The sequence below is a fragment of the Tamandua tetradactyla genome, chromosome 13 (assembly GCF_023851605.1).
Source record: "Tamandua tetradactyla isolate mTamTet1 chromosome 13, mTamTet1.pri, whole genome shotgun sequence".
Taxonomy (NCBI): domain Eukaryota; kingdom Metazoa; phylum Chordata; class Mammalia; order Pilosa; family Myrmecophagidae; genus Tamandua; species Tamandua tetradactyla.
This window is the reverse complement of record NC_135339.1, coordinates 52287288-52314257: the sequence shown is the minus strand read 5'-3', so window position 1 is coordinate 52314257 and position 26970 is coordinate 52287288. Positions and strand designations below refer to the sequence as shown.

At 39.5% G+C, this 26970-nt stretch overlaps 1 protein-coding gene across 11 annotated transcripts in view; it reads left to right on the top strand.

Annotated features, from left to right (window-relative positions):
* EXOC6 (exocyst complex component 6) overlaps positions 1 to 26970 on the top strand; it is a 250477-nt gene that overhangs the window by 7506 nt on the left and 216001 nt on the right. For 3 of the 11 annotated variants that reach the window (XR_013161620.1, XR_013161621.1, XM_077125414.1), the window contains exon 1: positions 5811 to 5948. The exons of 2 other annotated variants lie outside the window; for them this stretch is intronic. Coding sequence is in view for 3 of the 9 variants with exons in the window: in XM_077125414.1 (XP_076981529.1) it covers positions 5848 to 5948 (101 nt within the window). In the remaining 6 variants the exon portion in view is untranslated. Of the gene's footprint in view, positions 1 to 5809; positions 5949 to 8336; positions 8811 to 8967; positions 9188 to 9493; positions 10319 to 26970 lie in introns of those variants that run through there. 6 more of the 11 variants (XM_077125421.1, XM_077125420.1, XM_077125418.1 and 3 more) reach the window with 5 other exon arrangements.

Sequence of the window (26970 nt, the reverse complement as noted above, 5' to 3'; positions counted from 1 at the left end):
GGGGCTAATTACTTTTAAACTCCTCTGAGGACTGGCCCATGTTTCAGTAAAAGATTATTTGGCTTCAATTTCAAATTTCCTTCTATTGTTCTCCACTGCGTGCAGATCTTTATGGAATAGCAGATTCCTGGATTTGGTGGTTTTGCTTTAGGAATCATCAAGAGACCTGGCCCTATACTTTTGCTTTGTTCATGTTCTCTTGTACTTACCGTATGTGGCCACTTGGGGTCACTACATGAGGAAGGTGGGACTGGAGTAGCTTGCACTCTGGGCACCGGGAATTAGTGGCTACATGGCACAGGAAGGGTTAGGTTTGTAGAGTCAATGTATAAAGATTGCCTATAGTTTACCCTTTGCCATAGTTCTACAATTATATAACAAGGGCGCTTAAACTCTTTAAGAAACATCTGAATGATATTAGCAAAGTTTTAAGACAAGAATGATCAGATGTCTGCTATAGGGTTCCTAGGGCTGAGGAGGGGAATCCTTTTGTAGAGACATACCTATCTCTCTCTTTTTTTTTTAACTTTTTAATTTTATATAATACAACATATATACAAAGTAAAGAAAGAAAAAAGCAATAGTTTTCAACAAGTATTTACAGGATAGATCCCAGAGTTTGTCATGGGCTACCATGCCATCATCTCAGATTTTTCCGTCTAGCTGCTCCGGAATATAGGAGGCTAGAAGGAATAAATATTTTTTATCATCACAATCAACATTTTTTCTTTTTTGTGAAAAATAAAATGTATATAAAAAAGCAATAAATTTCAAAGCACATCATACAATTAGTTGTAGAACAGATTTCAGAGTTTGGTATGAGTTACAGTTCCACAATTTTAGGTTTTTACTGCTAGCTGCTTTAAGCTACTGGAGACTAAAAGAGATATCAATTTAATGATTCAGCAATCATATTCATTTGTTAAATCTTATCGTCTCTGCATAACACCACCATCACCTTTGATCTTTCTATCCCTCTCTTTAGAAGTATTTGGGCTCTGGCCATTCTAACTTTTTCATGTTGGAAGGGGCTGTCAATAATATTGGGTAGGGAAATGGAACTAGCTGATATTCTGGAGAGGCTGGGCCCTCTAGGTTTCAGGCCTTATCTGGTCCAGGAGAGATACCCTATCTTATGAGACATGTTTTACAACATGAAGCTTAACATTAGAATTATTGGATTATTCATTTAAGAAATACTGACTGATAGAATAAGCAAACTTATAGAGTCAGAATCTAGAATACAGATCATGAGGGGACAGGGTGGGGATAGAGAATGGGAAGTTAAGGTTTAAAATCTATAGACTTACTATTTGGAAGGATGGAAATGTTTTGGTAAAGCATGGGATGATGATAGCACCACATCGTGAATGCAATCAACAGCACTGAAATATATATCTGACTATGATTAAACAGAATAAAATTTAAAAAATAACCCATGTAACTACACTACACTGTGAACCCTAAGTTAAACCATGGGCTTTAATTAATAGCACAATTATAAAAGTGCACTGTCATTAATTGTAACAAATGTTCCACGCATGCAAGGTGTTGGTAGTGAGGAGGTATATGTGAATCCTGTATTTTATGCATGATTGTTCTGTGAACCCACAACATCTCTAATTATAATGAAAAAAATGAATATTGATTGAGCACTTACTCTGTGCAAGGCATGGGCTGGACAGTGAACAATACAAACATTGTCCTTGTGTCTGACTCAAGTGGCAGCTGCAGTAGCTGGAGGTAGAGACAGACTCAGCGATTTGTTCACCACCACAGTATATGCCCCAAAGGATGAGCACTGCTGTCCTAAGGATAATGAAGAGGCACTGGACTTACAAAGGCATGATCTAGAGAGCTAGCTGAAGTGGATCTGGAAACAAGAATCTAACAGAAAGTTGTGTTCCTGTTTCTCCTTCAACAACTGCAGGAAACAAAATTTCAGGCAGTTTCCACCCATCAAGCATTCGGAAGATAATGGGGCCAGGTTCAGGCTCAGAGCACCCCGATACAAAAGCAGGATATGTTGTTAATGATGAAAAAAAGTACATTTATGAGTCTGGTTTTAATTTTTATTTTATCAAAGAGCAATCTAAAGGCTGGACTGCCTGGTTTAATAACAAATGCCTGAAAATCATAGTCTCCAATCTAATGTTGACTGAATTCTGGGCTAAATTTAATACATATATATAATCTCCTTTAATCCCCACACAATTTAGTGAGCAAGGGACTATTAGCCTAATTCACACTTGAAGAAATTGAGGTTTAGACAAGTTAAGTAACCTCCTTTATGCCCCACACCTAGTAAGAGATGAGTTGGCATTTGAACTCAAGCAGTGAAATGCCAGATCAGGGCAGAAGTACCCTACGATGGAGAACTTCCTTCTGAGGAGGCGCTTTCTCATAGGTTTTTAGTTTCTAGACAAGTGGCTCAAAATACATGGTGGTAATGACTAAGAGTTTATAGGTTAAATCCTTACTTTGCTGGTTGGTTTCATAGTGGGCACACAGTATATCTCCTATCCTGCCAATCTTCCTGGTGTGTTTTTCCCTTTCCAGGAGTCCTGAAGAAAGATTATGGTTGTATCTCTGGGAGTCACTACCCAATGTCAGAAAAATAACTCTACATGCTTGTGCATTCTGCTTGTGCATTCTGCTTGTGTGTGTTCTACTACCTACAACCTCCTCAGACCAGACTGATTAAATAATTTATTACCTTGGGTAAAACCACATTGGAACATTCCTCTTGGCTAACTTATTTATTAGCTGGAAAAACAGGAACTGGTTAATAGCTCTGTTTGTATCCCAGCCTCTCCAGCTCACTAGTTCACTAGCTATGTGTCTTGGACAAGTGATTTAACCTCTCTAAGTCTCAGTTTCTTCAAATTAAATTGGGGATAATGTTTACCCCACAGGGATGTGATAAAGATTAAATGAAATAGTGAAAAGGGCTTAGTGTTCAATAAATAGCTCTTATGGCTTTTGTTTGCACCTATAGCTGACATTCTTTATTTTGGGGTTTTTTAGAACTGTTATTACTTTAGAATAGGCTTTTTGGGAGGAGCGTACTTTTGTGATTCTATCTATATCCATGATTCAAATCCACATACCTTTTAGCTTTAAATTCTTAAGAAAAGCCTTCAAATATGTGTGGACCTCTAGAAGGAACAGAGAGAACCAGCAAAAGCTATTTCAGAAGGAGAAGTGGTGAATGAACTTCCTTTTATCTCGTCTTGAATTGTGGGGAAGATACTGCTGCTTATGTTGAGGTAATCTCTATGGTCAGGTGTTGAAACAGGCCTGATGTGAGGAGTGCTAAGCAGTGCTGGTTTCCCAGAGCAGGGCATGGGGCCCGGATTTGAATAGGAAGAGATAGGGAAAAGGTCTAAGAGAAACTTCAAAAACTAAAAAAGAAAAGAAAAAAAAAAAGAGGTCACCTTTGAACTCTAGGACCTTAACAATATGTGACAGTACTGGTGGATTTGGGAAGAGGTATTTGGTTTCTGTATATTCCCATAGCTCAAGGAAATGGGGATTTGCCAGAGGAGATCTGTATCATCAAGGCAGTGGAAATATGATTTCATACTGGACTGTGAGGAGGTTTCTGGGTAGAATAAGCTGTTGGTTGTAAAAGATTCCACGGTCTTCCAAGCCAGTGTGCACTGAGTTCAGCTGTGTTGTTTCCTAAGGCCAAGTGAACAAAAACATACCCCACACATTTTATTAAAATGAACTATACAAAACAAATGCAGGCTATTAAAACAGTCATCGAGGAGTGGATAAATACACTAAATTGAATCTGAATCTGAAGTTGTTGGAAAAGGTCCTGACTAGTTAGGGAAATCATCATGAAGGAGATAATATTTGGGATGAGTTTTTACGAAGGACAGAGATTCCAGATTTATAAGAAGGAGGGTATTTATGTATATTGGTAACATTTATAGGGTCCTACCTACTAAGTCTTGGAGGTGGGATGTAGGTTAAGGAACTTGAGATGGGGGGTCTATCCTAGATCATATGGGCGAGTCTGACCTAATCACATGGGTCCTTAAAAGTGTAGATCCTTTCCCAGCTGAGGCCAAAGTCAGAGGGAGATGTGACTACAGAAGAATGGTCTGCTTCAGCCTAGTAGACCCATGTAAGACTTTTTTTTTATTTGTTAATTTTTTTAAAACATAGCAACATACAAACACGAACATTTTTACCATATGATCATTCCATTCTTGGTGTATAATCAGTAACTCACAATATCATCACAAAGCTGTATATTCATCACCATGATCATTTCTTACACCATTTGCATCAATTCAGAAAAAGAAATAAAAAGAAAAAAGAAAAAGAGTCATACATACCATACCCCATACCCCTCCCCTCAAAATCCTGGGAAGCAGTACTGCATAACAGTTAAGAGCATGAGCTCTGAAGACAGATGTCCTCAATTTAATTCCTGGTTCCTTCACTTCACCACTGCCTAACCTTGGGCAAGAACCTAATCCCTCTGTAGCTCAGTCTCCCCATCTGTAAATGACAATACTACTACTAATAGTAGTCTCTAACTTATATTTTTGTTTCATATTGTATTAGTTTTCTAATGCTACTATAACTAATTAACCCACAGACAATAACTGTGTGTTGTTTTAAGCTACCGATTTTATTTACGAATTTTGTTACTGTTATGCAGTACTGCTTCCCAGATTTTGAGGGGAGGAGGATGGAGGCAGGCTTCAAGTAAAAGCACACTGTAGGTGGTGAGTTATTCAGCTGGTTAGTGAAGAGTTTGGTTGACTTGAAGGGAAACTCAGAACCCTGAATTAATGGAGGCCAGCCCTTCAGGTTAGGACTAAAGTTCCTGATTAATCGTCCTCTTCCGATGCTTTGTACATGACAAACTGGTTTACTCTGCATCTTACAAACATGCCATTAACAGGACTCTTTTCTACACTAGTACCTTTCCCCAGGCCACCCGCCACCCTTTCCCATCTCGCTGATGTCCACCTCCTTCCAATATTTTCCACATCATCTCTGAGCCGCCTCCCACTGCAATCCTAGCCCACAGAGAACACAAAAAATTGGGTTCAAGGACTTTTGGCATGAAATTGCACATCGCCTTAGGCCTCTTTATCAGAAAATGTCTTTTAATTTCTCTACATCTAATTTTTCTGGGGTTTGTAATTTCTTCCAAATTGACTGGCCTCCGTGAACTTCATGAGAGCAGCAACAGAGATCCACCCAGCATGGATCGTCAGGCTGGTCACTGGGACCTTCTTGGTTCATTTTAAAAATGAATCGTATTACCAACACACAGTTTTGCTTTTCTTGAGTGCACATTTTCCTTCCTCTCATTTCATCAGGCCCACTTGTTAAACGTTGTCGTAGAAAGCTACAGATTATTTGGGAGATTACAGATCATTTGCGATAGATTGTCTACCTCCCTCACTACTGCAGTACCCCCACTGCGCAGCAGCTGGGCACACAGAATACAAGAATATACGTCAAAGCCAAAAGGCCAGTCACTGGACGACAACTAGGGGTACATCGCGGGGGAAACTAAGCTGCGACGGCGGGCAGAGTCCTTCCCGGTTTCCAGCAGCCTGCAGCTCCTCTGACTGCGGAGTGGGCGGGAATCCCGACCTGGTTGTGCGCCCCCGCGCCTCCTCCCGCGGTGAGCCCCGGCACCGCCTCCCCGAGCGCTACGCCCCGCTCCCCGCCCCAAACGCTCGCACCACGCCCCGCTCCCCGCCCCAAACGCTCGCACCACGCCCCGCTCCCCGCCCCAAACGCTCGCGCCACACCCCGCTCGTCCCCGCAGTCCGCGCGGCGCCGCCCTTTGCCGGCTCCTTAGCCAAGATGGCGGAGAGCGGCGAGGGTCTGGGCACTGTCCCGGAGCACGAGCGGATCTTGCAGGAGATCGAGAGCACTGACACCGCCTGCGTGGGGCCCACCCTCCGGTAAAAGTCTCATCCTCCGAGGCCTTCTGACCGCCCCCGCCGTGGCTCCTCAGGAGCTGGGCGGGGCGTCCGCCGTCAGCCGCGCGCTGAGCGGTCCGACAGGTGGTGCGCGCGGGGGCGGGCGGGGACGCTGGTCCCGGCCCGGGGCGGGCGGCTGCACCTGTCGGCGCTGCAACTGTGCTGTCCTCCTCGGCCGTGGTAGCTGTCACCACGCAGCCAGTGGGTGTGACTGCCGAGGCGCTTCGGAACGCGAGAGCCGCCTCAGGCCTGGCGGGCTGCTGGTCTGCGCCGAGGCTGAGAGCGGCTTGGCAGCGGTTGGCTGGACTAAGGTTAACTGCCCGCTTAAGGCGTGACTTAGGTGCCGAGGCGCGCGCGGATGAAATCCTGGTACCCTAGGCTGCCGCGGGCGTGGGAGAATTGAAATTGAGCGCGAGACGCCAGCACTCTTATCCCCTGCACAACCCGAGTGAAAGAGAAAGGAGCGTGGGCTAGAGGGGAGGAGCTGATGCTGCTCCGAAACACTCCGATGTGACCGTGCGCACCCGCAAACTTCGCTGGAGGCAGGGGAGCTTTCACTTATTTACGAACGTTTCATTATTTTTTCATTGATTTTTCCATCCATTTTTAATAGGATCCCCACCCACGCGCTTCAAGAATGGAGTTCTAGGTTATGAATATTCCGTACCAGACTGAATACCTGCTGTCCTAATAGAATATTAGCCAGGGACTGTATTCACCCGTTATATTAGGCTAGGCACTCTCTTCAAGAACAAGTGCCTTTTAAATGTAAGGTTTTATTTTTAGCAGTGATGATAATCAAAATTGAAAATTAGATTAATTTAGTCAAGGAGCTTGGAAATGATTGTGTTTTATCATTGGTATTTTCTTAAGGATACACTTCCTGGAAATGGAGCATGTATGATTGGTGGAAGCCGGGTCAAACTATATGGCAAGTCCACCTTGCCTTTAGAGGAGACCCGGGCTCTGGTTTTGCGTAGTCCTATCACTTCGTTTAACCTCTCTAGCTAGGCCGTGGTTCCTTATTTGCAGAATGGGGAGAGGGATGTTTGGGTACCCCCAAGCCCAAAACAGTAGGGACTTTGCCTTTGTTGTTCACTTCTATCCCTAACACCACGAGTGTGTTAGTCATGTGATAACATTTTGTCACGTTAAGTTCCTGCTGACATGATATTGCATAATGAGTGCGTTTCCTTAGTTTTCCAATGTAAGTACCTCTTTCATAAAACTGTATACATTTAGTAATGAAAGTAGCCATCGTAGATTAAGAGGAAACTTTGTCTTTCTCATTGCGTGGTAAGACTAAAACTGTACAGTATGTGGTTTAGTTATCAGAGAAGTCCGTACTTGAAAATAGTGCTGGTTGTGAGAGAGATGCTTCATTTTCTGAAAATGTACCTTTTTCAAAGTGGGATTAGCTTAGTGTTAGAAGAAAACTTGGAAATAAATGGAGAGACTTTTGGGACATTCTCAAACAATATATATATTCACTGTGTTATCATTCTGTTTTCTTTTCCCAGGTAGTTGTGCCAGCTGTTTGTTTGTTGAAACCTACTCTCTTTTCTTTAGCAAACTACAGTGACTTGTACCTGTCCTTTACAGATAGCCATCATCTCTCATTTACAAGCAGACTCTTTCCACACCCTGTTAGCAGTCTTTTCTCTTGGACATGGTTTAAGCTATGATTACTTTTCCCCTATTTTTTCCTTGGGTTTCGTTGAGAGGTGCTAATATTAATTTTCAAAAACCTTTTATTGTGGAAAAATTTAAACTTGTAAAAAAGTCAGATAGTGTAATGACACCAGGAAGCTAGCATTAGCCTCAAGTCATTCCCTGGCTGGTCTTGTTTGATCTTTTCCTCTCCCCACTTTCCCTCATCCTGCATTATTCTGTAGCAAATCCGAGGCATTATTTCATCCCTAAATATTTCAGAATTAATTTTTGTTGTGTGTTCTAATCATCTTTTAGCTGGCCTGTAGGTTTATGTTATTTTTTTTCTTAGTGGTAGACTTTTTTGGCTTCAGCTTTCCCTGATTCACTCTGGTCAGATCTGGCTTCCTGGGGATGTGTTTATGTACCATTACACACCTTCCTTTTTCTTTCACTGTATCTTTTTTTGTTTTTCATTTGGTTTATGTATTAGCTTGCCCACTTATTATTGCAGCTACCTCTTTGCTGCCAGGACCCTGTATTATTCCATGGGAAGAAACCTGACCATCTGTTTCCTGAGGACATTCTGATTGGCTCACAAGTCACAGAACTTTGGGGATGTGTTGATTAGCAGAAACAACTTTAGGGGAAATTTAAGGTAAGGCACAAAATTGAAGTTGTTAGAGGTGGGTGTGAGCTTTGAGGGCTGTAATGTGAAAACTCATTTGGGTCTCTCTTTAGGCACAGAAGCTGTAAATGGAGGAAGTGATTATTTGGTCCCAATAGAAAACTTAGTGCAGTATAACCACAAGAAAAGTTCAATTGGTTGTTTTTCTAAGATGATAAAAGTAAAAGTGATCAGTAACAGGCTATCCAAAGACAAGATTATTTTGGAAGTTTGTGCTTAGGGAGTTTGGATCATGGTTCATTAAGCTGGAGGTGATTTCAGATAATTTGGGTATGAACAAAATGGTCCTCCTTTTCCAGTCCTTGTGGAAATGAGTGGTACCACTATCCACCCAAATGCCAAAGTTAGGAGCCTAGGCTTCATCTTTGAGTCTGCCTTCCCGGCAGGCCCCCAGCCAGTCGGTGAACAAGTCCTGTTGATTCTGTCTTCCAGATAGCTGCTCTTGGATGATCTCTCTTTCTCTTTGTGGGCTTGGCGCAGGTAGTATGGTCTTTGGGTTTGCTGTGGTGAGTTGAGTTTTTCATATTCTTCAGTTCATAACTGACTATGTATAGAAATATATAAATCCTTATATCTTCATTACCCACCCTCATTCCATTTTTCCCCAGAGGCAACCATTCTTATGTTTACTTTTTAGCATGAATTTTATAATTTATATATATCCTTGTAAGACATGAATAGAGTTGTTTCACGTGTCTTTAAAATTTTCACAATGGTATCATACTATATAAAATTATTTTTTTTCTCTTTTTTCTCTCAGTGCTGTTTTTAAGAACTCTCTGTGTTGATGTAATTCTAATTCATTGTTTGGTAACTGCTACCTGGCATTCCATAGGTATATTTGCCACATTATTGTTACTAATTCCCTCAGTAATGGAGAAACGTAAGTTGCCTCTGACTCCCCATTACTGCAGATGACATTAGTATGAATGTCATTATACGTTTTCCCTCTTGGTTGTGTATGAGAATCTCTCTGGGACATATGCTAGGAGTAATATGGTTTGTCCACTCTTTTGCTTCTGCGCTGGTACTACTCTAGTTTAGTACCTGCATTATTGTAATTGTCTTCCTAATTGTCCTCCTGTCTCCATCCTTTCTAACTGTCCTCCTGTCTCCATCCTTTCTCCATTTCAGTCCTTTCCCACTCAGCAGCCAGACTGATTTTTCTGTAATGCTAATCTGATAATGATATGCAGTTCTTAAAATGGGGGAACAAAGTTCCTCTGTTGCCTTTGGTTTGAAGTATAAATTCCTTAAGTGACTTTCATAATGCGTCATGATCTGACTCTTCTTGACTTCTTCAACCTTTATCTCTCACCATTCCCTATCTTGCGTTCTATGTTCTAGTTATAACTATTTTTTTTCAATTCCTTAAGTGCACCAAGTTTCCTCTCTTATCTTTGGTTTCACAGTGCTGTTTCTTCTGCCTAAAATCCTCATTCTGGAACCTCCACCACCAGCCAAACATACCAAAACCAACTCTGACCTGCTCTGTTTTGAAGTATTAGACGTTACTTCTTCTGGGAAGCCTTCTTGATCTTCGCCATGTCTAGATTAGATGATCTTACCACTTCTGTTACGAATCATACTTCTGTAATAGACAGCACCCGCATACTGTGTTGTAATTGTCTTCTTGTGTTTTTGGGTTCTCCTTTGGGTAGACTATGTGAGGGCTGGCACAAGAAATGCCTTGCTGTTTAGCAAAGGGATGTGCATATAGTAAAAGTTCAATAAATGGAATCACCTGATATGGATGTCCCAAAGAAAGCAAAGGTAAAAAGGTACACGCTTCTCATTCATGCATCCCACCTACATAGTACTTTGTGTCTAGCGCTTTGCAAAGGAGGTTGGTTACATATCCTTTTCTGTTGCTTCTGAAGTGATAGCGCAGCATTCTTTTTCATTCTCTTCATAGATGGACTCAGTGCTTTTATTGTCTATGGATGATTCATTGATTAGTGTACACTGAAAAATACTGACATGGTAATGAACATGAATCTAGGTATAAAGAAAGGTAAGAAATAAAGGTAAAAAATATATAAAGTAAGGAACTGATACTTTTCATAAAAGGGATGTTGATCAAAAGCATGGGTTCTTCACCTGATGCACTCAAATGACCAATTCCTGAGACACCTGGGTTTTGGAGTAATTATTTATTGCTAGGTGCAAAGCAGATCAGATGGCCTATGGGCCTAAAAGTCTGTCTCCCTGAACTGCAATAATTCTGATAGTATTACAGTATCAAAAGATGGGCATGTTTTAGGATAATGAGTGCAGTGGCTCTAGATGATATAATTAGAGGTGATCTAATTATTGAGCATGTGCTGATGGATTAGATGCTTAATCACAGAATGTATATAAGAAATTGGCAGCCTTAATATGATGGTGTATGTGATTTTTTTTTTTTTTTGCATGGGCAGGCACTGGGAAACAAACCCTGGTCTCTGGTGTGGCAGGTGAGAACTCTGCCTGCTGAGCTACTGTGGTTTGCCTGATTTTTAGTGTTATAATGAGATATAGGTCACTTATGGGTTAAAGTCTAAGCTATTGTGTATGTCAGGCCAGCCCATTTTGGTTTGATCTCATTTTGGTTATCAAGATAATTTTGAAATTGGGGGTGGATTAGTTCTGGGCTGACCCACGGCCCTTCATTAATAAACATTAGGGGCTGTCTTTAGCAATAGTAAGACTCAAGTTGAAAAACCTGATAAATGGGTACTGGTGAGAATCAGTCACAAGGTTTTTACAATCACAAAGGCACAAAATAAAGGCTGTACAATCATTATCAGAAATCTAGGCAGTTGGATTACAGTTCAGAGATTTGAGATTTACCTGTCTACTCTAATATACCAGAGAGTAAAGAAGAAATATCTACATGATGACTCAGTAATCATAATCATACCTTAAATCCTAACTTCTCAGTTATACAGGGAAAAACTCATTTATAAAACAAAATTACTTCTCCATAAAAATTTTAATATATGGCTTTGAGATAGTTGTAGAATTTGTTTCTGGAGGGTACAAATGACATTTGTAATATGTGAGTAATATGCACTCAATGTAGAAAATATGGAAAAAAAAAAAAGACAAAAAGTTCACCAAAGAATTCATAACCCAGAGATAATTTACTATTAAGATTTTGGTGAATTTCTTCTTAGCCTCTTATCTATGTATGCTGTTTTCCCCACTAGCACATGTACATGCATACACAAACATTTGTGACTATCCCTGATATATTAGTTGGTATCCTGATTTTTTTCACTTATTATTATATTGAATATCTTTAAAAATTCCTAAAATATCTTTTTAAAAATAGTTGCAGTGTGCTGTATTTACCTTATTCAATAGTTGTGTTATTATTGTATTGTGCTGGTTTGAAACTGTTATGTACCCCAGAAAAACCATGTTTTTCTAATCCAATCTTGTGGGGGCAGATTATTGTTGAGTGGGACTGTTTGATTAGGTTGTTTCCATGGAGATATGAACCACCCAGTTGTGAGTGGGACTTTTAGATTAGGCAGTTTCCATGGAGCTGTGACCCTGCCCATTGAAGGTGGGTTTACTGGAGTACTTTAAGAGGGAAACATTTTGGAGAAAGTTTATACACAGACATTTGGAGATGCAGACAGAAATGACCTGGAAGATGATCAGGTCATCTTCCTGGAAGATGCTAAGCTAAGAAATCCAAAGTTTTCTCAGGAGAAGCTAAGAAAGGACCCACAGATGCTTAGAGAGACAAAGCCACTGGAATCAGAAGCTGAAAGCAGTGAACCAGGAGCAAGGATCAGCAGATGTCAGACATGTGCCTTTCAAGCTGACAGAGGTGTTCCAAATGCCAACTGCCTGAATTTGAATGTTTTCAAGGCCTTAGAACTGTAAATTGTAACTTTATAAATCCCCTTTATAAAAGCCAGTCCATTTCTGGTATATTGCATTCTGGCAGCTTTAGCAAACTGAAACATGTATCTCTGGACATCTAATAATTCTTTTCTAGTATAAGTAAAGCTGTATTCAATATCTTTTAGAATAGTGGTTAAGAGAAAGATGATTGATTCATCAAATTCCAGCTCTTTCACTGCTTAGTTTTAAGCTTTGTTACTCAGATAATTTTTAAGCCTCAATTTTTTCAACTGTAGAACAGGAATACTAGTAGTACTTACCTTTTAGTGTTTGGTGTTTTTTTTTTTTTCCCCTTGGGTGCATGGTCCAGGAATCAAACACAGGTCTCCTGAACAGAAGGCAAACATCCTGCCACTGACTTTTAGTGTTTTTTTTTTTTCCATTTATTTATTTTTTATTTATGATGCATAACCACATACAAACACAAGCATTTTTATCATATGAACGTTCTGTTCTTGTTATATAATCAATAATCAATAACTCACACTATCATCACGTAGTTGAATATTCATCCTCATGATCATTTCTTAGAACATCTGCATCAATTCAGAAAAGGCAATAAAAAGAAAGCAAAAAAATTCATACATACCATACCCCTTACTCCTTCCCTTCACTGATCACCAGCATTTCAATCTACTAAATTTATTTTAACATTCGTTCCCCCTATTATTTATTTATTTTTAATCCATACATTTTACTTGTCTGTTGATAAGGTAGACAAAAGGCTCTCACAACCACACAATCACACTGTGACAGCCATATCATCATACAATTATGTTCAAGAAACATGACCACTGGAGCACAGCTCCACATTTTCAGGCAGTTCCCTCCAGCCTCTCCATTATACCTTAACTAAACAGGTGATAACTATTTAATGCGTAAGAATAACCTCCAGGATAATCTCTTGACTCTGTTTGGAATCTCTCAGCCATTGACACTTTATTTTGTCTCATTTCACTCTTCCCCCTTTTGGTTGAGAAGATTTTCTCAATCTCTTGATGCTGAGTTCCAGCTCATTCTAGGATTTCTGTCCCACGTTGTCAGGAAGGCCCACACCCCTGGGAGTCATGTCCCATGTAGAGAGGGGAAGGGCAATGAGTTTGCTCGCTGTGGTGGCCGAGAGAGGGAGATGCCACATCTGAGCAACAGAAGAGGTTCTCTTGGGGGTGACTCTTAGGCCTAATTTTAAGTAGGGTTAACCTCTCCTTTGCGGGATTAAGTTTCATATGAACAAACCCCAAGATTGGAGGCTTGGCCTATTGCTTTGGCTGTCCCCACTGCCTGTGGGAATATCAAGGATTCTCCACTTGGGGACATTGAATTTTTCCCCTTTCCCACTGTTCCCCCTAGGGGACTCTGCAAATACTTCCCTATTCACTGTTCAAATCACTTTGGGATTTATCTGGGCATCACTCTGGACAAACCTACAAAATCTCATGTCCTATGCAAGGTTCCAAGTACTTTGGTGTTTGATTAAGCTGTCCACATAAGTTATATTAGGAAATGCACTAGTCAGAATATAAATTTTGTATCAAATTAACATTTTTTGCGTGTCACACATATGTTAAAGTTTTAAAATATTACCATATATTTTCAGCACCCCGTAGTAATGACATTCCTTTATTCTTCCTCAGGCAGAAACCTTTTTAAATTTGCACATTTAGTCGTTATACTCTCTAGGCATTCCTAGAATATACCATCTCAGTCTTTGTTGTCTATCTTTCCTTCTTATTTCGTTTGTGCCCCCAGGCCTTCTCCCTCTATCATTCTCACATTCAGCTTCATTCAGTGTTCTAATATTATGGTATTACAGTTATGTAATATTGTGCTATCCATATCTGAGTTTTTACGATCAGTCCTGTTGCACAATCTGTATCCCTTCAGCTCCAATTACCCAATATCTACCCTATTTCTGTCTCCTGATGGTCTCTGTTACCAACTGAAATTCTCCAAGTTCATTCGCTAATGTCAGTTCATATCAGTGAGACCATACAGTATTTGTCCTTTTGTTTCTAGCTAATCTTAGTCAGCGTAATGTCCTTAAGGTTCATCCATGTTGTTACATTCTTGATGACTTTATTCTATCTTACTGCTGCATAATGTTCCATCGTATGTATATACCACAGCTTGCTTAACCACTCATCTGTTGATGGACATTTTGGCTGTTTCCATCCCTTGGCAATTGTAAATAATGCTGCTATAAACATTGGTGTGCAAATGTCCGTTTGTGTTCTTGCCCTCATGTTCTCTGGGTAGATACCTAGCAATGGTATTACCGGATCATGTGGCAATTCTATACTTAGCTTCCTGAGGAACCGCCACACTGTCTTCCACAGCAGTTGTACCATTTGACATTTCCACCAACAGTGGATAAGTGTACCTCTTTCTCCACATCCTCTCCAGCACTTGTTATTTTCTGTTTTATTGATAATGGCCATTCTGGTGGATGTGAGATGATATCTCATTGTGGTTTTGATTTGCATTTCTCTAATAGCCAGGGAAGTTGAGCATCTTTTCATGTGCCTTTTGGCCATTTGTATTTCCTCTTCTGAGAAGTGTGTGCTCATGCCTTTTGCCCATTTTACAATTGGGTTGTCTGTCTTTTTGTTGTTGAATCGAACAGTCTCTTTATATATTCTGAATACTAGACCTTTATCTGATATATCATTTCCAAATATTGTCTCCCATTGTATAGGCTGTCTTTTAACTTTCTTGACAAAGATCTTTGATGCACAGAAGTGTTTAATTTTGAGAAGTTCCCATTTCTTTCTTTATTTCTTCAATGCTCGTGCTTTGGGTGTAAGATCTAGGTAACTGCCTCCTATTATAAGATTGATAAGATATTTCCCTGCATTTTCTTCTGAAAGTTTTATGGTCTTAGATCTAATGTTTAAGTCTTTGATCCATTTTGAGTTTACTTTTGTATAGGGTGTGATATATGGGTCCTCTTTCATTGTTTTGCATATGGATATCCAGCATTTATTGAAGAGACTGTTCTGTCCCAGGTGAATTGGCTTGACTGCCTTAGGAAAGATCAATTGTCCATAGATGAGAGGGTCTATATCTGAACGCTCTGTTCAATTCCGTTGGTCAGTATATCTATCCTTATGCCAGTACCATGCTGTTTTGACCACTGTAGCTTCATACTATACCTTAAAGTCAGGTAGCATGAGACCTCTTACTTCATGTTTTTTCTCTCACAATACTTGTAGTTATTCGGGGCACCCTGCCCTTCCAGGTAAATTTGCTTATTGGTTTTTCTATTTCTGAAAAGTAAGTTGTTGGGATTTTGATTGGTATTGCGTTGAATCTGTAAATCAATTTAGGTAGAACTGACATCTTAACTATATTTAGTCTTCCAATCCATGAACATGGTATGACCTTCCATCTATTTAGGTCTTCTGTGATTTCTTTTAACAATTTCTTGTAGTTTTCTTTGTATAGGTTTTTTGTCTCTTTGGTTTAATTTATTCCTAAATGTTTTATTCTTTTGGTTGCAATTGTAAATGGAATTCCTTTCTTGACTTCCCCCTCAGATTGTTCATTACTAGTGTATAGAAACACTACAGATTATTGAGTGTTGATCTTATAACCTGCCACTTTGTTGTACTCATTTATTAGCTCTAGTAGTTTTGCTGCGATTTTTTGGGGGTTTCGACATATAGTATCATATCATCTGCAGACAATGAGGGTTTTACTTCTTCCTTTCCGATTTTGATACCTTGTATTTCTTTTTCTTATCTAATTGCTCTGGCTTGAACTTCCAACACAATGTTGTGTTAAAATAACAGTGGAGATAGTGGACATACTTATCTTGTTCCTGATCTTAGGGGGAAGGTTTTCTGTTTTTCCCCATTGAGGACGATATTAGCTGTGGGTTTTTCATATATTCCCTTTATTATTTTAAGGAAGTTCCCTTCTATTCCTATCCTTTGAAGTGTTTTCAACAGGAAAGGATGTTGAATTTTGTCACATGCCTTTTCTGCATCAATTGAGATGATCATGTGGTTTTTCTGCTTTGATTTGTTGGTATGGTGTATTACATTAATTGATTTTATGTTGAACCATCCTTGCATACTGGGGATGGATCTACTTGGTCATGATGTATAATTCTTTTAATGTGTTGCTGAATTCGATTTGCTAGAATTTTGTTGAGAATTTTTGCATCTATATTCATTAGAAAGATTGGTCTATAGTTTTCTTTTTTTGTAATATCTTTGTCTGACTTTGGTATGAGGGTGATGTTGGCTTCGTAGAATGAGTTGGATAGCTTTCCCTCCTCTTCAGTTTTTTGGAACAGTTTGAGCAGGATTGGCACTAATTCTTTCTGGAATGTTTGGTAGAATTCACATGTGAAGCCATCTGGTCCTAGACTTTTCTTTTTGGGGAGCTTCTTAATGACTGATTCAGTTCCTTTACTTGTGATTGGTTTGTTGAGGTCGTCTGTTTCCTTTTGAGTCAAAGTTGGTTGTTCATGCCTTTCTAAGAAGTTGTCCATTTCATCTACATTGTCGAATTTATTAGCATAAAGTTGTTCATAGTATCCTGTCATTACTTCCTTTATTTCTGTGGGGTCAGCGGTTTTGTCTCCTCTTCCATTTCTGATCTTATTTATTTGCATCCTCTCTTTTATTCTTTTTGTCAGTCTTGCTAAGGGTCCATCAATCTTATTGATTTTCTCGTAAAACCAGCTTCTGGTTTTATTGATTTTCCCAGTTGTTTTCATGTTCTCAATTTCGTTTATTTCTGCTCTAATCTTTGTTATTTCTTTCCATTTGCTTGCTTTGGGGTTAGTTTGCTGTTCTTTCTCTAGTTCTTCCAAGTGGGCAGTTAATTCCTCGATCTTTGCCCTTTCTTCTTTTTTGATGCAGATATTTAGGGCAATAAATTTCCCTCTTAGCACTGCCTTTGCTACGTCCCATAAGTTTTGATATGTTGTGTCTTCATTTTAATTTGCCTCGAGATATTTCCTGATTTCTCTTGTAATTTCTTCCTTGACCCACTGGTTGTTTAAGAGTGTGTTGTTGAGCCTCCACATATTTGTGAATTTTCTGGCACTCTGCCTATTATTGATTTCCACCTTCATTCCTTTATGATCTGAGAAAGTGTTTTGTATGATTTCAATCTTTTTAAATTTATTGAGACTTGCTTTGTGACCCAGCATATGGTCTATGTTTGAGAATGATCCATGAGCACTTGAGAAAAAGGTGTATCCTGCTGTTGTGGGGTGTAATGTTCTATAAATATCTGTTAAGTCTAGCTCATTTATTGTATTATTCAAATTCTCTGTTTCTTTTTGATCCTCTGTCTAGATGTTCTGTCCATTGATGAGAGTGGTGAATTGAAGTCTCCAGCTATTATGGTAGATGTGTCTGTTTCTCTTTTCAGTGTTTGACACATGTATTTGGAGCATTCTGGTTTGGTGCATAAATATTTATGATTGTTATGTCTTCATGCTGAATTGTTCCTTTTATTAATACATGGTATCCTTCTTTGTCTCTTTTAACTGTTTTACATTTGAAGTCTAATTTGTTGGACATTACTATAGCTACTCCTGCTCTTTTCTGATTGTTATTTGCATGAAATATCTTTTCCCAACCTTTCACTGTCAACCTATGTTTATCTTTGGGTCTAAGATGTGTTTCCTGTAGATAGCATATAAATGGGTCCTGCTTTTTAATCCATTTTGCCAGTCTATGTCTTTTGATTGGGGAGTTTAATCCATTAACATTTAGTGTTATTACTGTATGGGTAGTACTTTCTTCTACCATTTTGCCTTGTGGATTTTATATGTCATATCTAATTTTCCTTCTTTTTACCTTTACTCATAGTCTTCCTTTCTACACTCTTCTCCACACCTCTCTCTTCTGTCTTTTCATATCTGCCTCTAGTGCTCCCTTTAGTATTTCTTGCAGAGCTGGTCTCTTGGTCACAAATTCTCTCAGTGATTTTTTGTCTGCAAATGTTTTAATTTCCCCCTCATTTTTGAAGGACAGTTTTGCTGGATATAGAATTCTTGGTTGGCAGTTTTTCTCTTTTAGTAATTTGAATATATCATCCCACTGTCTTCTCGCCTTCATGGTTTCTGCTGAGAAATCTATGATAGTCTTATTGGGCTTCCTTTGTATGTGATGGATTGCTTTTCTCTTGCTGCTTTCAAGATTCTCTCTTTCTCTTTGACCTCTGACATTCTGATTAGTAAGTATCTTGGAGTGTGTCTATTTGGATCTGTTCTCTTTGGGGTACACCTCTTGGATCTGTAATTTTAAGTCTTTCATAAGAGTTGGGAAATTTTGCACCAGGCGTGATGCCTCGCCTACGATGCGCTCGAAGATGTCGTTGACGGATAAGTTCATGATGCCCATGGCCTTCGACGAGATGCCAGTGTGGACCTGCTTCAGCACCTTGTACACGTACACCAAGTAGTTCTCCTTGCGGCTGCGCTTGTGTTTCTTGCCGTCCTTCTTCTGCGTCTTGGTCCCTTCTTCTTGGAGCCCTTCTTCGGGCCCGGGGCGGACTTCGCTGGCTCCATCATCTTAGAAGCTTAAGTGGCAAAACAAACAGCAAGCGAGGCTGGTACTTTTGAGTGTCAGGATTTATCTGGCCTAGAATCACTCTGGAAATTATAGGTTCCAGGAAAGCAAACTTAGGGCATGAAACTTTTATAGAGTCTCTGTTTGAGCCCTAGGTGTTCTTAAGAGTTAACAGGAATGATGTGGGTTGGGGTTTAACAAACAAACTATAGCAAGTAGCACTAACTGAAGCTTGCATAAGAGTAGCCTCCAGAATAGCCTCTTGACTCTGTTTCATCTCTCTTAGCCACTGATGGCTTACTTTATTACAGTTCTGTTCCCCGTTTTGGTCTGGAAGGCATTGATCCCAAGGTGCCAGGGCCAGGTTCATCCCTGAGAGTCATGCCCCACGTTGTCAGAGAGATTCTCATCCCTGAATGTCACATCCCACATAGGAGGGAGGGCAGTGATTTTCCTTGCAGAGTTGGCTTAAAGTGTGAGAGACAAAGGTCATATCTGAGCAACAAAAGAGGCCTCCAGGAAGAAATTCTTAGGCCTCATTATGGGTAGTCTTAGTTCCTTCCCTACAGAAACAAGTTCCCTAAGGGCAAGCCCTCAAATCAAGGGTCCAACCTATTTTCTTTGGAGTCCCCAGTGGTTGAGAAGGTACCTGAAGGTACTATGGGAAAGTCCAGTAGTTCCATGTTTCCCCCCCCTTTAGACCCTGAAGAGACTTTACCAAGACCTTACAATTATCAGCCCACTATAGTCTGAGATATATTACATTAAGCTATACAGAATTACAAGGCCTCATTCCCATTCTGGTCTCTGGGAGTTTGGGTTGTTTAAATGAGCTAACCAGAAAGGCTGATTTAGGTTGTGCATTACGGAACATTTAGATTCTAGATATAATAAACCTGTCTGCCTTTGGTCTCATATAGTAGGTGGAGGTTTAGAGTCCATACACTACCATCTTTTTTTTTTTGACTTTTTTTTTATTAATTAAAGAAAAAAAGAAATTAACACAACATTTAGAAATCATTCCATTCTACATATGCAATCAGTAATTCTTAACATCATCACATAGATGCATGATCATCATTTCTTAGTACATTTGCATCGATTTAGAAAAAGAACTAGCAAAACAACAGAAAAAGATATAGAATGTTGATATAGAGAAAAAAATAAAAATAATAATAATAGTAAAAAAAAAGAAAAGGAAAAAGAAAAAAAAGACAAACAAACAGACAGACAAAAAAAAAAAACCCTATAGCTCAGATGCAGCTTCATTCAGTGTTTTAACATGATTACTTTACAATTAGGTATTATTGTGCTGTCCATTTTTAAGTTTTTGTATCTAGTCCTGTTGCACAGTCTGTATCCCTTCAGCTCCAATTACCCATTATCTTACCCTGTTTCTAACTCCTGCTGGACTTTGTGACCAATGACATATTCCAAGTTTATTCTCGAATGTCGGTTCACATCAGTGGGACCATACAGTATTTGTCCTTTAGTTTTTGGCTAGATTCACTCAGCATAATGTTCTCTAGGTCCATCCATGTTATTACATGCTTCATAAGTTTATTCTGTCTTAAAGCTGCATAATATTCCATCATATGTATATACCACAGTTTATTTAGCCACTCTTCTGTTGATGGACATTTTGGCTGTTTCCATCTCTTTGCAATTGTAAATAACGCTGCTATAAACATTGGTGTGCAAATGTCTGTTTGTGTCTTTGCCCTTAAGTCCTTTGAGTAGATACCTAGCAATGGTATTGCTGGGTCGTATGGCAATTCTATATTCAGCTTTTTGAGGAACCGCCAAACTGCCTTCCACAGTGGTTGCACCATTTGACATTCCCACCTTTCACCGCATCCTCTCCAGCACTTGTCATTTTCTGTTTTGTTGATAATGGCCATTCTGGTGGGTGTGAGATAATATCTCATTGTGGTTTTGATTTGTATTTCTCTAATGGCCAGGGACATTGAGCATCTCTTCATGTGCCTTTTGGCCATTTGTATTTCCTCTTCTGGTAGGTGCCTGTTCAAGTCTTTTTCCCATTTTGTAATTGGGTTGGCTGTCTTTTTGTTGTTGAGTTGAACAATCTCTTTATAAATTCTGGATACTAGACCTTTATCTGATATGTCATTTCCAAATATTGTCTCCCATTGTGTAGGCTGTCTTTCTACTTTCTTGATGAAGTTCTTTGATGCACAAAAGTGGTTAATTTTGAGAAGTTCCCATTTATTTATTTCCTTCTTCAATGCTCTTGCTTTAGGTTTAAGGTCCATAAAACCGCCTCCAATTGTAAGTTTCATAAGATATCTCCCAACATTTTCCTCTAACTGTTTTATGGTCTTAGACCTAATGTTTAGATCTTTGATCCATTTTGAGTTAACTTTTGTATAGGGTATGAGATACGGGTCTTCTTTCATTCTTTTGCATATGGATATCCAGTTCTCTAGGCACCATTGGTTGAAGAGACTGTTCTGTCCCAGGTGAGTTGACTTGACTGCCTTATCAAAGATCAAGTGTCCATAGATGAGAGGGTCTATATCTGAGCACTCTATTCGATTCCATTGGTTGATATATCTATCTTTATGCCAATACCATGCTGTTTTGACCACTGTGGCTTCATACTATGCCTTAAAGTCTGGCAGCATGAGACCTCCAGCTTCGTTTTTTTCCCTCAAGATGTTTTTAGCAATTCGGGGCACCCTGCCCTTCCAGATAAATTTGCTTATTGATTTTTCTATTTCTGAGAAATAAGTTGTTGGGATTTTGATTGGTATTGCATTGAATCTGTAAATCAATTTAGGTAGGATTGACATCTTAACTATATTTAGTCTTCCAATCCATGAACATGGTATGCCCTTCCATCTATTTAGGTCTTCTGTGATTTCTTTTAACAGTTTTTGTAGTTTTCTTTATATAGGTTTTTTGTCTCTTTAGTTAAATTTATTTCTAGGTATTTTATTCTTTTCGTTGCAATTGTAAATGGGATTCGTTTCTTGATTTCCCCCTCAGCTTGTTCGTTACTAGTGTATAGAAATGCTACAGATTTTTGAATGTTGATCTTGTAACCTGCTACATTGCTGTACTCATTTATTAGCTCTAGTAGTTTTGTTGTGGATTTTTCTGGGTTTTCGACGTATAGTATCATATCGTCTGCAAACAGTGATAGTTTTACTTCTTCCTTTCCAATTTTGATGCTTTGGTATCTCTTTTTCTTGTCTAATTGTTCTGGCTAGAACCTCCAACACAATGTTGAATAATAGTAGTGATAGTGGACATCCTTGTCTTGTTCCTGATCTTAGGGGGAAAGTTTTCAATTTTTCCCCATTGAGGATGATATTAGCTGTGGGTTTTTCATATATTCCCTTTTTCATTTTAAGGAAGTTCCCTTGTATTCCTATCTTTTGAAGTGTTTTCAACAGGAAAGGATGTTGAATCTTGTCAAATGCCTTCTCTGCATCAATTGAGATGATCATGTGATTTTTCTGCTTTGATTTGTTGATATGGTGTATTACATTAATTGATTTTCTTATGTTGAACCATCCTTGCATACCTGGGATGAATCCTACTTGGTCATGATGTATAATTCTTTTAATGTGTTGTTGGATACGATTTGCTAGAATTTTATTGAGGATTTTTGCATCTATATTCATTAGAGAGATTGGTCTGTAGTTTTCTTTTTTTGTAATATCTTTGCCTGGTTTTGGTATGAGGGTGATGCTGGCTTCATAGAATGAATTAGGTAGTTTTCCCTCCACTTCAATTTTTTTGAAGAGTTTGAGGAGAGTTGGTACTAATTCTTTCTGGAATGTTTGATAGAATTCACATGTGAAGCCATCTGGTCCTGGACTTTTCTTTTTAGGAAGCTTTTGAATGACTGATTCAGTTTCTTTACTTGTGATTGGTTTGTTGAGGTCATCTATTTCTTCTTGAGTCAAAGTTGGTTGTTCATGTCTTTCCAGGAACCCATCCATTTTATGTAAATTGTTGTATTTATTAGCATAAAGTTGTTTATAGTATCCTGTTATTACCTCCTTTATTTCTGTGAGGTCAATAGTTATGTCTCCTCTTCCATTTCTGATCTTATTTATTTGCATGCTCTCTCTTCTTCTTTTTGTCAATCTTGCTAAGGGCCCATCAATCTTATTGATTTTCTCATAGAACCAACTTCTGGTCTTATTGATTTTCTCTATTGTTTTCATGTTTTCAATTTCATTTATTTCTGCTCTAATCTTTGTTATTTCTTTCCTTTTGCTTGCTTTGTGATTAGTTTGCTGTTCTTTCTCCAATTCTTCCAAGTGGACAGTTAATTCCTGCATTTTTGCCTTTTCTTCTTTTCTGATATAGGCATTTAGGGCAATAAATTTCCCTCTTAGCACTGCCTTTGCTGCGTCCCATAAGTTTTGATATGTTGTGTTTTCGTTTTCATTCGCCTCGAGGTATTTACTAATTTCTCTTGCAATTTCTTCTTTGATACACCCGTTGTTTAAGATTGTGTTGTTGAGCCTCCACGTATTTGTGAATTTTCTGGCACTCCGCCTATTATTGATTTCCAACTTCATTCCTTTATGGTCTGAGAAAGTGTTGTGTATGATTTCAATCTTTTTAAATTTGTTAAGACTTGCTTTGTGACCCAGCATGTGGTCTATCTTTGAGAATGATCCATGAGCACTTGAGAAAAAGGTATATCCTGCTGTTGTGGGATGTAATGTCCTATAAATGTCTGTTAAGTCTAGTTCATTTATAGTAACATTCAGATTCTCTATTTCTTTATTGATCCTCTGTCTAGATGTTCTGTCCATTGATGAGAGTGGTGAACTGAAGTCTCCAACTATTATGGTATATGTGTCTATTTCCCTTTTCAGTGTTTGCAGTGTATTCCTCACGTATTTAGGGGCATTTTGGTTTGGTGCATAAATATTTATGATTGTTATGTCTTCTTGTTTAATTGTTCCTTTTATTAGTAGATAGTGTCCTTCTTTTTCTCTTTTAACTGTTTTACATTTGAAGTCTAATTTGTTGGATATTAGTATAGCTACTCCTGCTCTTTTCTTGTTGTTATTTGCATGAAATATCTTTTCCCAACCTTTCACTTTCAACCTATGTTTATCTTTGGGTCTGAGATGTGTTTCCTGTAGACAGCATATAGAAGGATCCTGTTTTTTAATCCATTCTGCCAGTCTCTGTCTTTTGATTGGGAAATTCAGTCCATTAACATTTAGTGTTATTACTGTTTGGATAATATTTTCCTCTGCCATTTTTCCTTTTGTATTATGTACATCATATCTGATTTTCCTTCTTTCTACACTCTTCTCCATACCTCTCTCTTCTGTCTTTTCGTATCTGACTCTAGTGCTCCCTTTAGTATTTTTTGCAGAGCTGGTCTCTTGATCACAAATTCTCTCAGTGACTTTTTGTCTGAGAATGTTTTAATTTCTCCCTCATTTTTGAAGGACAATTTTGCTGGATATAGAAGTCTTGGTTGGCAGTTTTTCTCTTTTAGTAATTTAAATATATCATCCCACTGTGTTCTAGCTTCCATGGTTTCTGCTGAGAAATCTACACATAGTCTTATTGGGTTTCCCTTGTATGTGATGGATTGTTCTTCTTTTGCTGCTTTCAAGATCCTCTCTTTCTCTTTGACCTTTGACATTCTAACTAGTAAGTGTCTTGGAGAACACCTATTTGGGTGTATTCTCTTTGGGGTGTGCTGCACTTCTTGGATCTGTAATTTTAGGTCTTTCATAAGAGTTGGGAAATTTTCAGTGATAATTTCCTCCATTAGTTTTTCTCCCCCTTTTCCCTTCTCTTCTCCTTCTGGGACACCCACAACACGTATATTTGTGCGCTTCATATTGTCCTTCAGTTCCCTGATCCCCTGTTCAAATTTTTCCATTCTTTTCCCTATAGTTTCTGTTTCTTTTTGGAATTCAGATGTTCCATCCTCCAAATCACTAATTCTATCTTCTGTCTCTTTAAATCTATCATTGTAGGTATCCATTGTTTTTTCCATTTTTTCTACTTTGTCCTTCACTTCCATAAGTTCTGTAATTTGTTTTTCAGTTTTTCTATTTCTTCTTTTTGTTCAGCCCATGCCTTCTTCATGTCCTCCCTCAATTTATTGATTTCGTTTTTGAAGAGGTTTTCCATTTCTGTTCGTATATTCAGCATTAGTTGTTTCAGCTCCTGTATCTCATTTGAACTATTGGTTTGTTCCTTTGACTGGGCCATATTTTCAATTTTCTGAGCATGATCCATTAACTTCTACTGGCGTCTGGGCATTTAATCAGATTTCCCTGGGTGTTGGACTCAACAGGTTGAAAGATGTTTCTGTGAAATCTCTGGGTTCTGTTTTTCTTATCCTGGCAAGTAGGTGGAGCTCGTGGCACTCGTTTGTCTACGGGTCCCACTAGTAAAAGATGCTGTGGGTCCTTTAACTTTGGAGAACTCTCGCCGTGGGGGAGGTTCGCCAGCTGAAGTGGCTTGGACGAGTGCCAATCCGAATCTCCGAGCCGGCCCGGGGATCCGAACGTGGGGAGGGTCACCGGCTGCCGCAGCCTGGGAGAGCGCCAGTCTGAATCTCCCAGCCGGCCTGGGGCGCCAAGCGTGGCGGGAGGGCCCCAGCTGCCGCGGCCCGGGGGAATGCACCATTCCCAGCCAGACCAGGAAGCCACGTGTTTGGAAGGGACCCCGGTCACCGTTCTCCGTGGCCTGGGGATCTCCAATCCAATTCTCCCAGCTGGTCCGGGGGGCCGCGCGTGGTAGGGGCACCAGCCGCCGCGGCTTGAGGGGACCGCCTGTCCAATTCTCCCTGCCGGCCCGGGAAGGAGGGAGGGAGGGACTCCGACCGCCTGCCGCCCCGGCCCAGGGAAGCCCACCCCCTCGGCGGTCTCACCGGAGCGGGTTCTCCCAGTCAGTCAGCCGTTCCAGAATGGGGTACGCTGTCTTCTTGATCTCTGTCATGGCTCCGGGAGCTGTTCTGTATCGTTTCTACTCCTCCAGTAGCTGTTCTGGAGGAGGAACTAAGACCTGCGCGTCTTACTAAGCCGCCATCTTCTCTGGAACCACCTTAACTTTTTTTATTAATTAAAAAAAATTAACATACAAAACATTAAGATAGCATTCCATTCTACATATACAGTCAGTAGTTCTTAATATCATCACATAGTTGCATATTCATCATTTCTTAGAACATTTGCCTCGATTTAGAAAAAGATATAAAAAGACAACAGAAAAAGAAATAAAGTAACAGAGAAAAAAAAGGATTATACATACCATACCCCTTACCCCTTGCTTTCATTTACCACTAGCATTTCAAACTAAATTTATTTTAACATTTGTTCCCCCTATTATTTATTTTTATTCCATATATTCTACTCTTCTGTTGATATAGTAGCTAAAAGGAGCATCAGACACAAGGTTTTCACATTCATAGAGTCTCATTGTGAAAGCTATGTCATTGTTCAATCATCATAAAGAAACTTGGCTACTTGAACACAGCTCTACATTTTCAGGCAGTTCCCTCCAGCCTCTCTGCTACATCTTGAACAACAAGGCGATATCTACTTAATGCATAAGAATAACCTCCAGGATAACCTCTCAACTCTGTTTGGAAGCTCTCCGCCATTGACACTTAGTCTCATTTCACTCTTCCCCCTTTGGTCGAGAAGGTTCTCTCAATCCCTTGATGTTAATTCTCAGCTCATTCTAGGGTTTTTCTCAGTCCCTTGATGCTGAGTCTCAGCTCATTCCAGGTTCTCTGTCCCAGATTGCCAGGAAGGTCCACACCCCTGGGAGTCATGTCCCACGCAGAGAGGGGGAGGGTGGTGAGACTGCTCGTCATGTTGGCTGGAGAAAGAGGCCACTTCTGAGCAACAAAAGACGCTCTCTTGGGGGTGACTCAGGCTTAAATTTTAAGTAGACTTGACCTATCCTTTGTGGGGTTAAGTTTCATATGAACAAACCCCAAGATTAGGGGCTCAGTTTATAGCTTTGGTTGTCCACACTGCTTGTGAGACTATCAAGAATTTAACTTGGGGAAGTTGAATTTCTCCCCACTCTCACCATTCCCCAAAGGGGGCTTACAAATACTTTTCCAGTCACTGATCAAATCACTCTGGGATTCATCGGGGCATCACTCTGGACAAACCAACAAAATCTCATGTCCTGCCTGAGATTCCAAGTACTTATGACATTCAATCAGACTATCTACATGAGTTATAGTGGGAAATGCTCT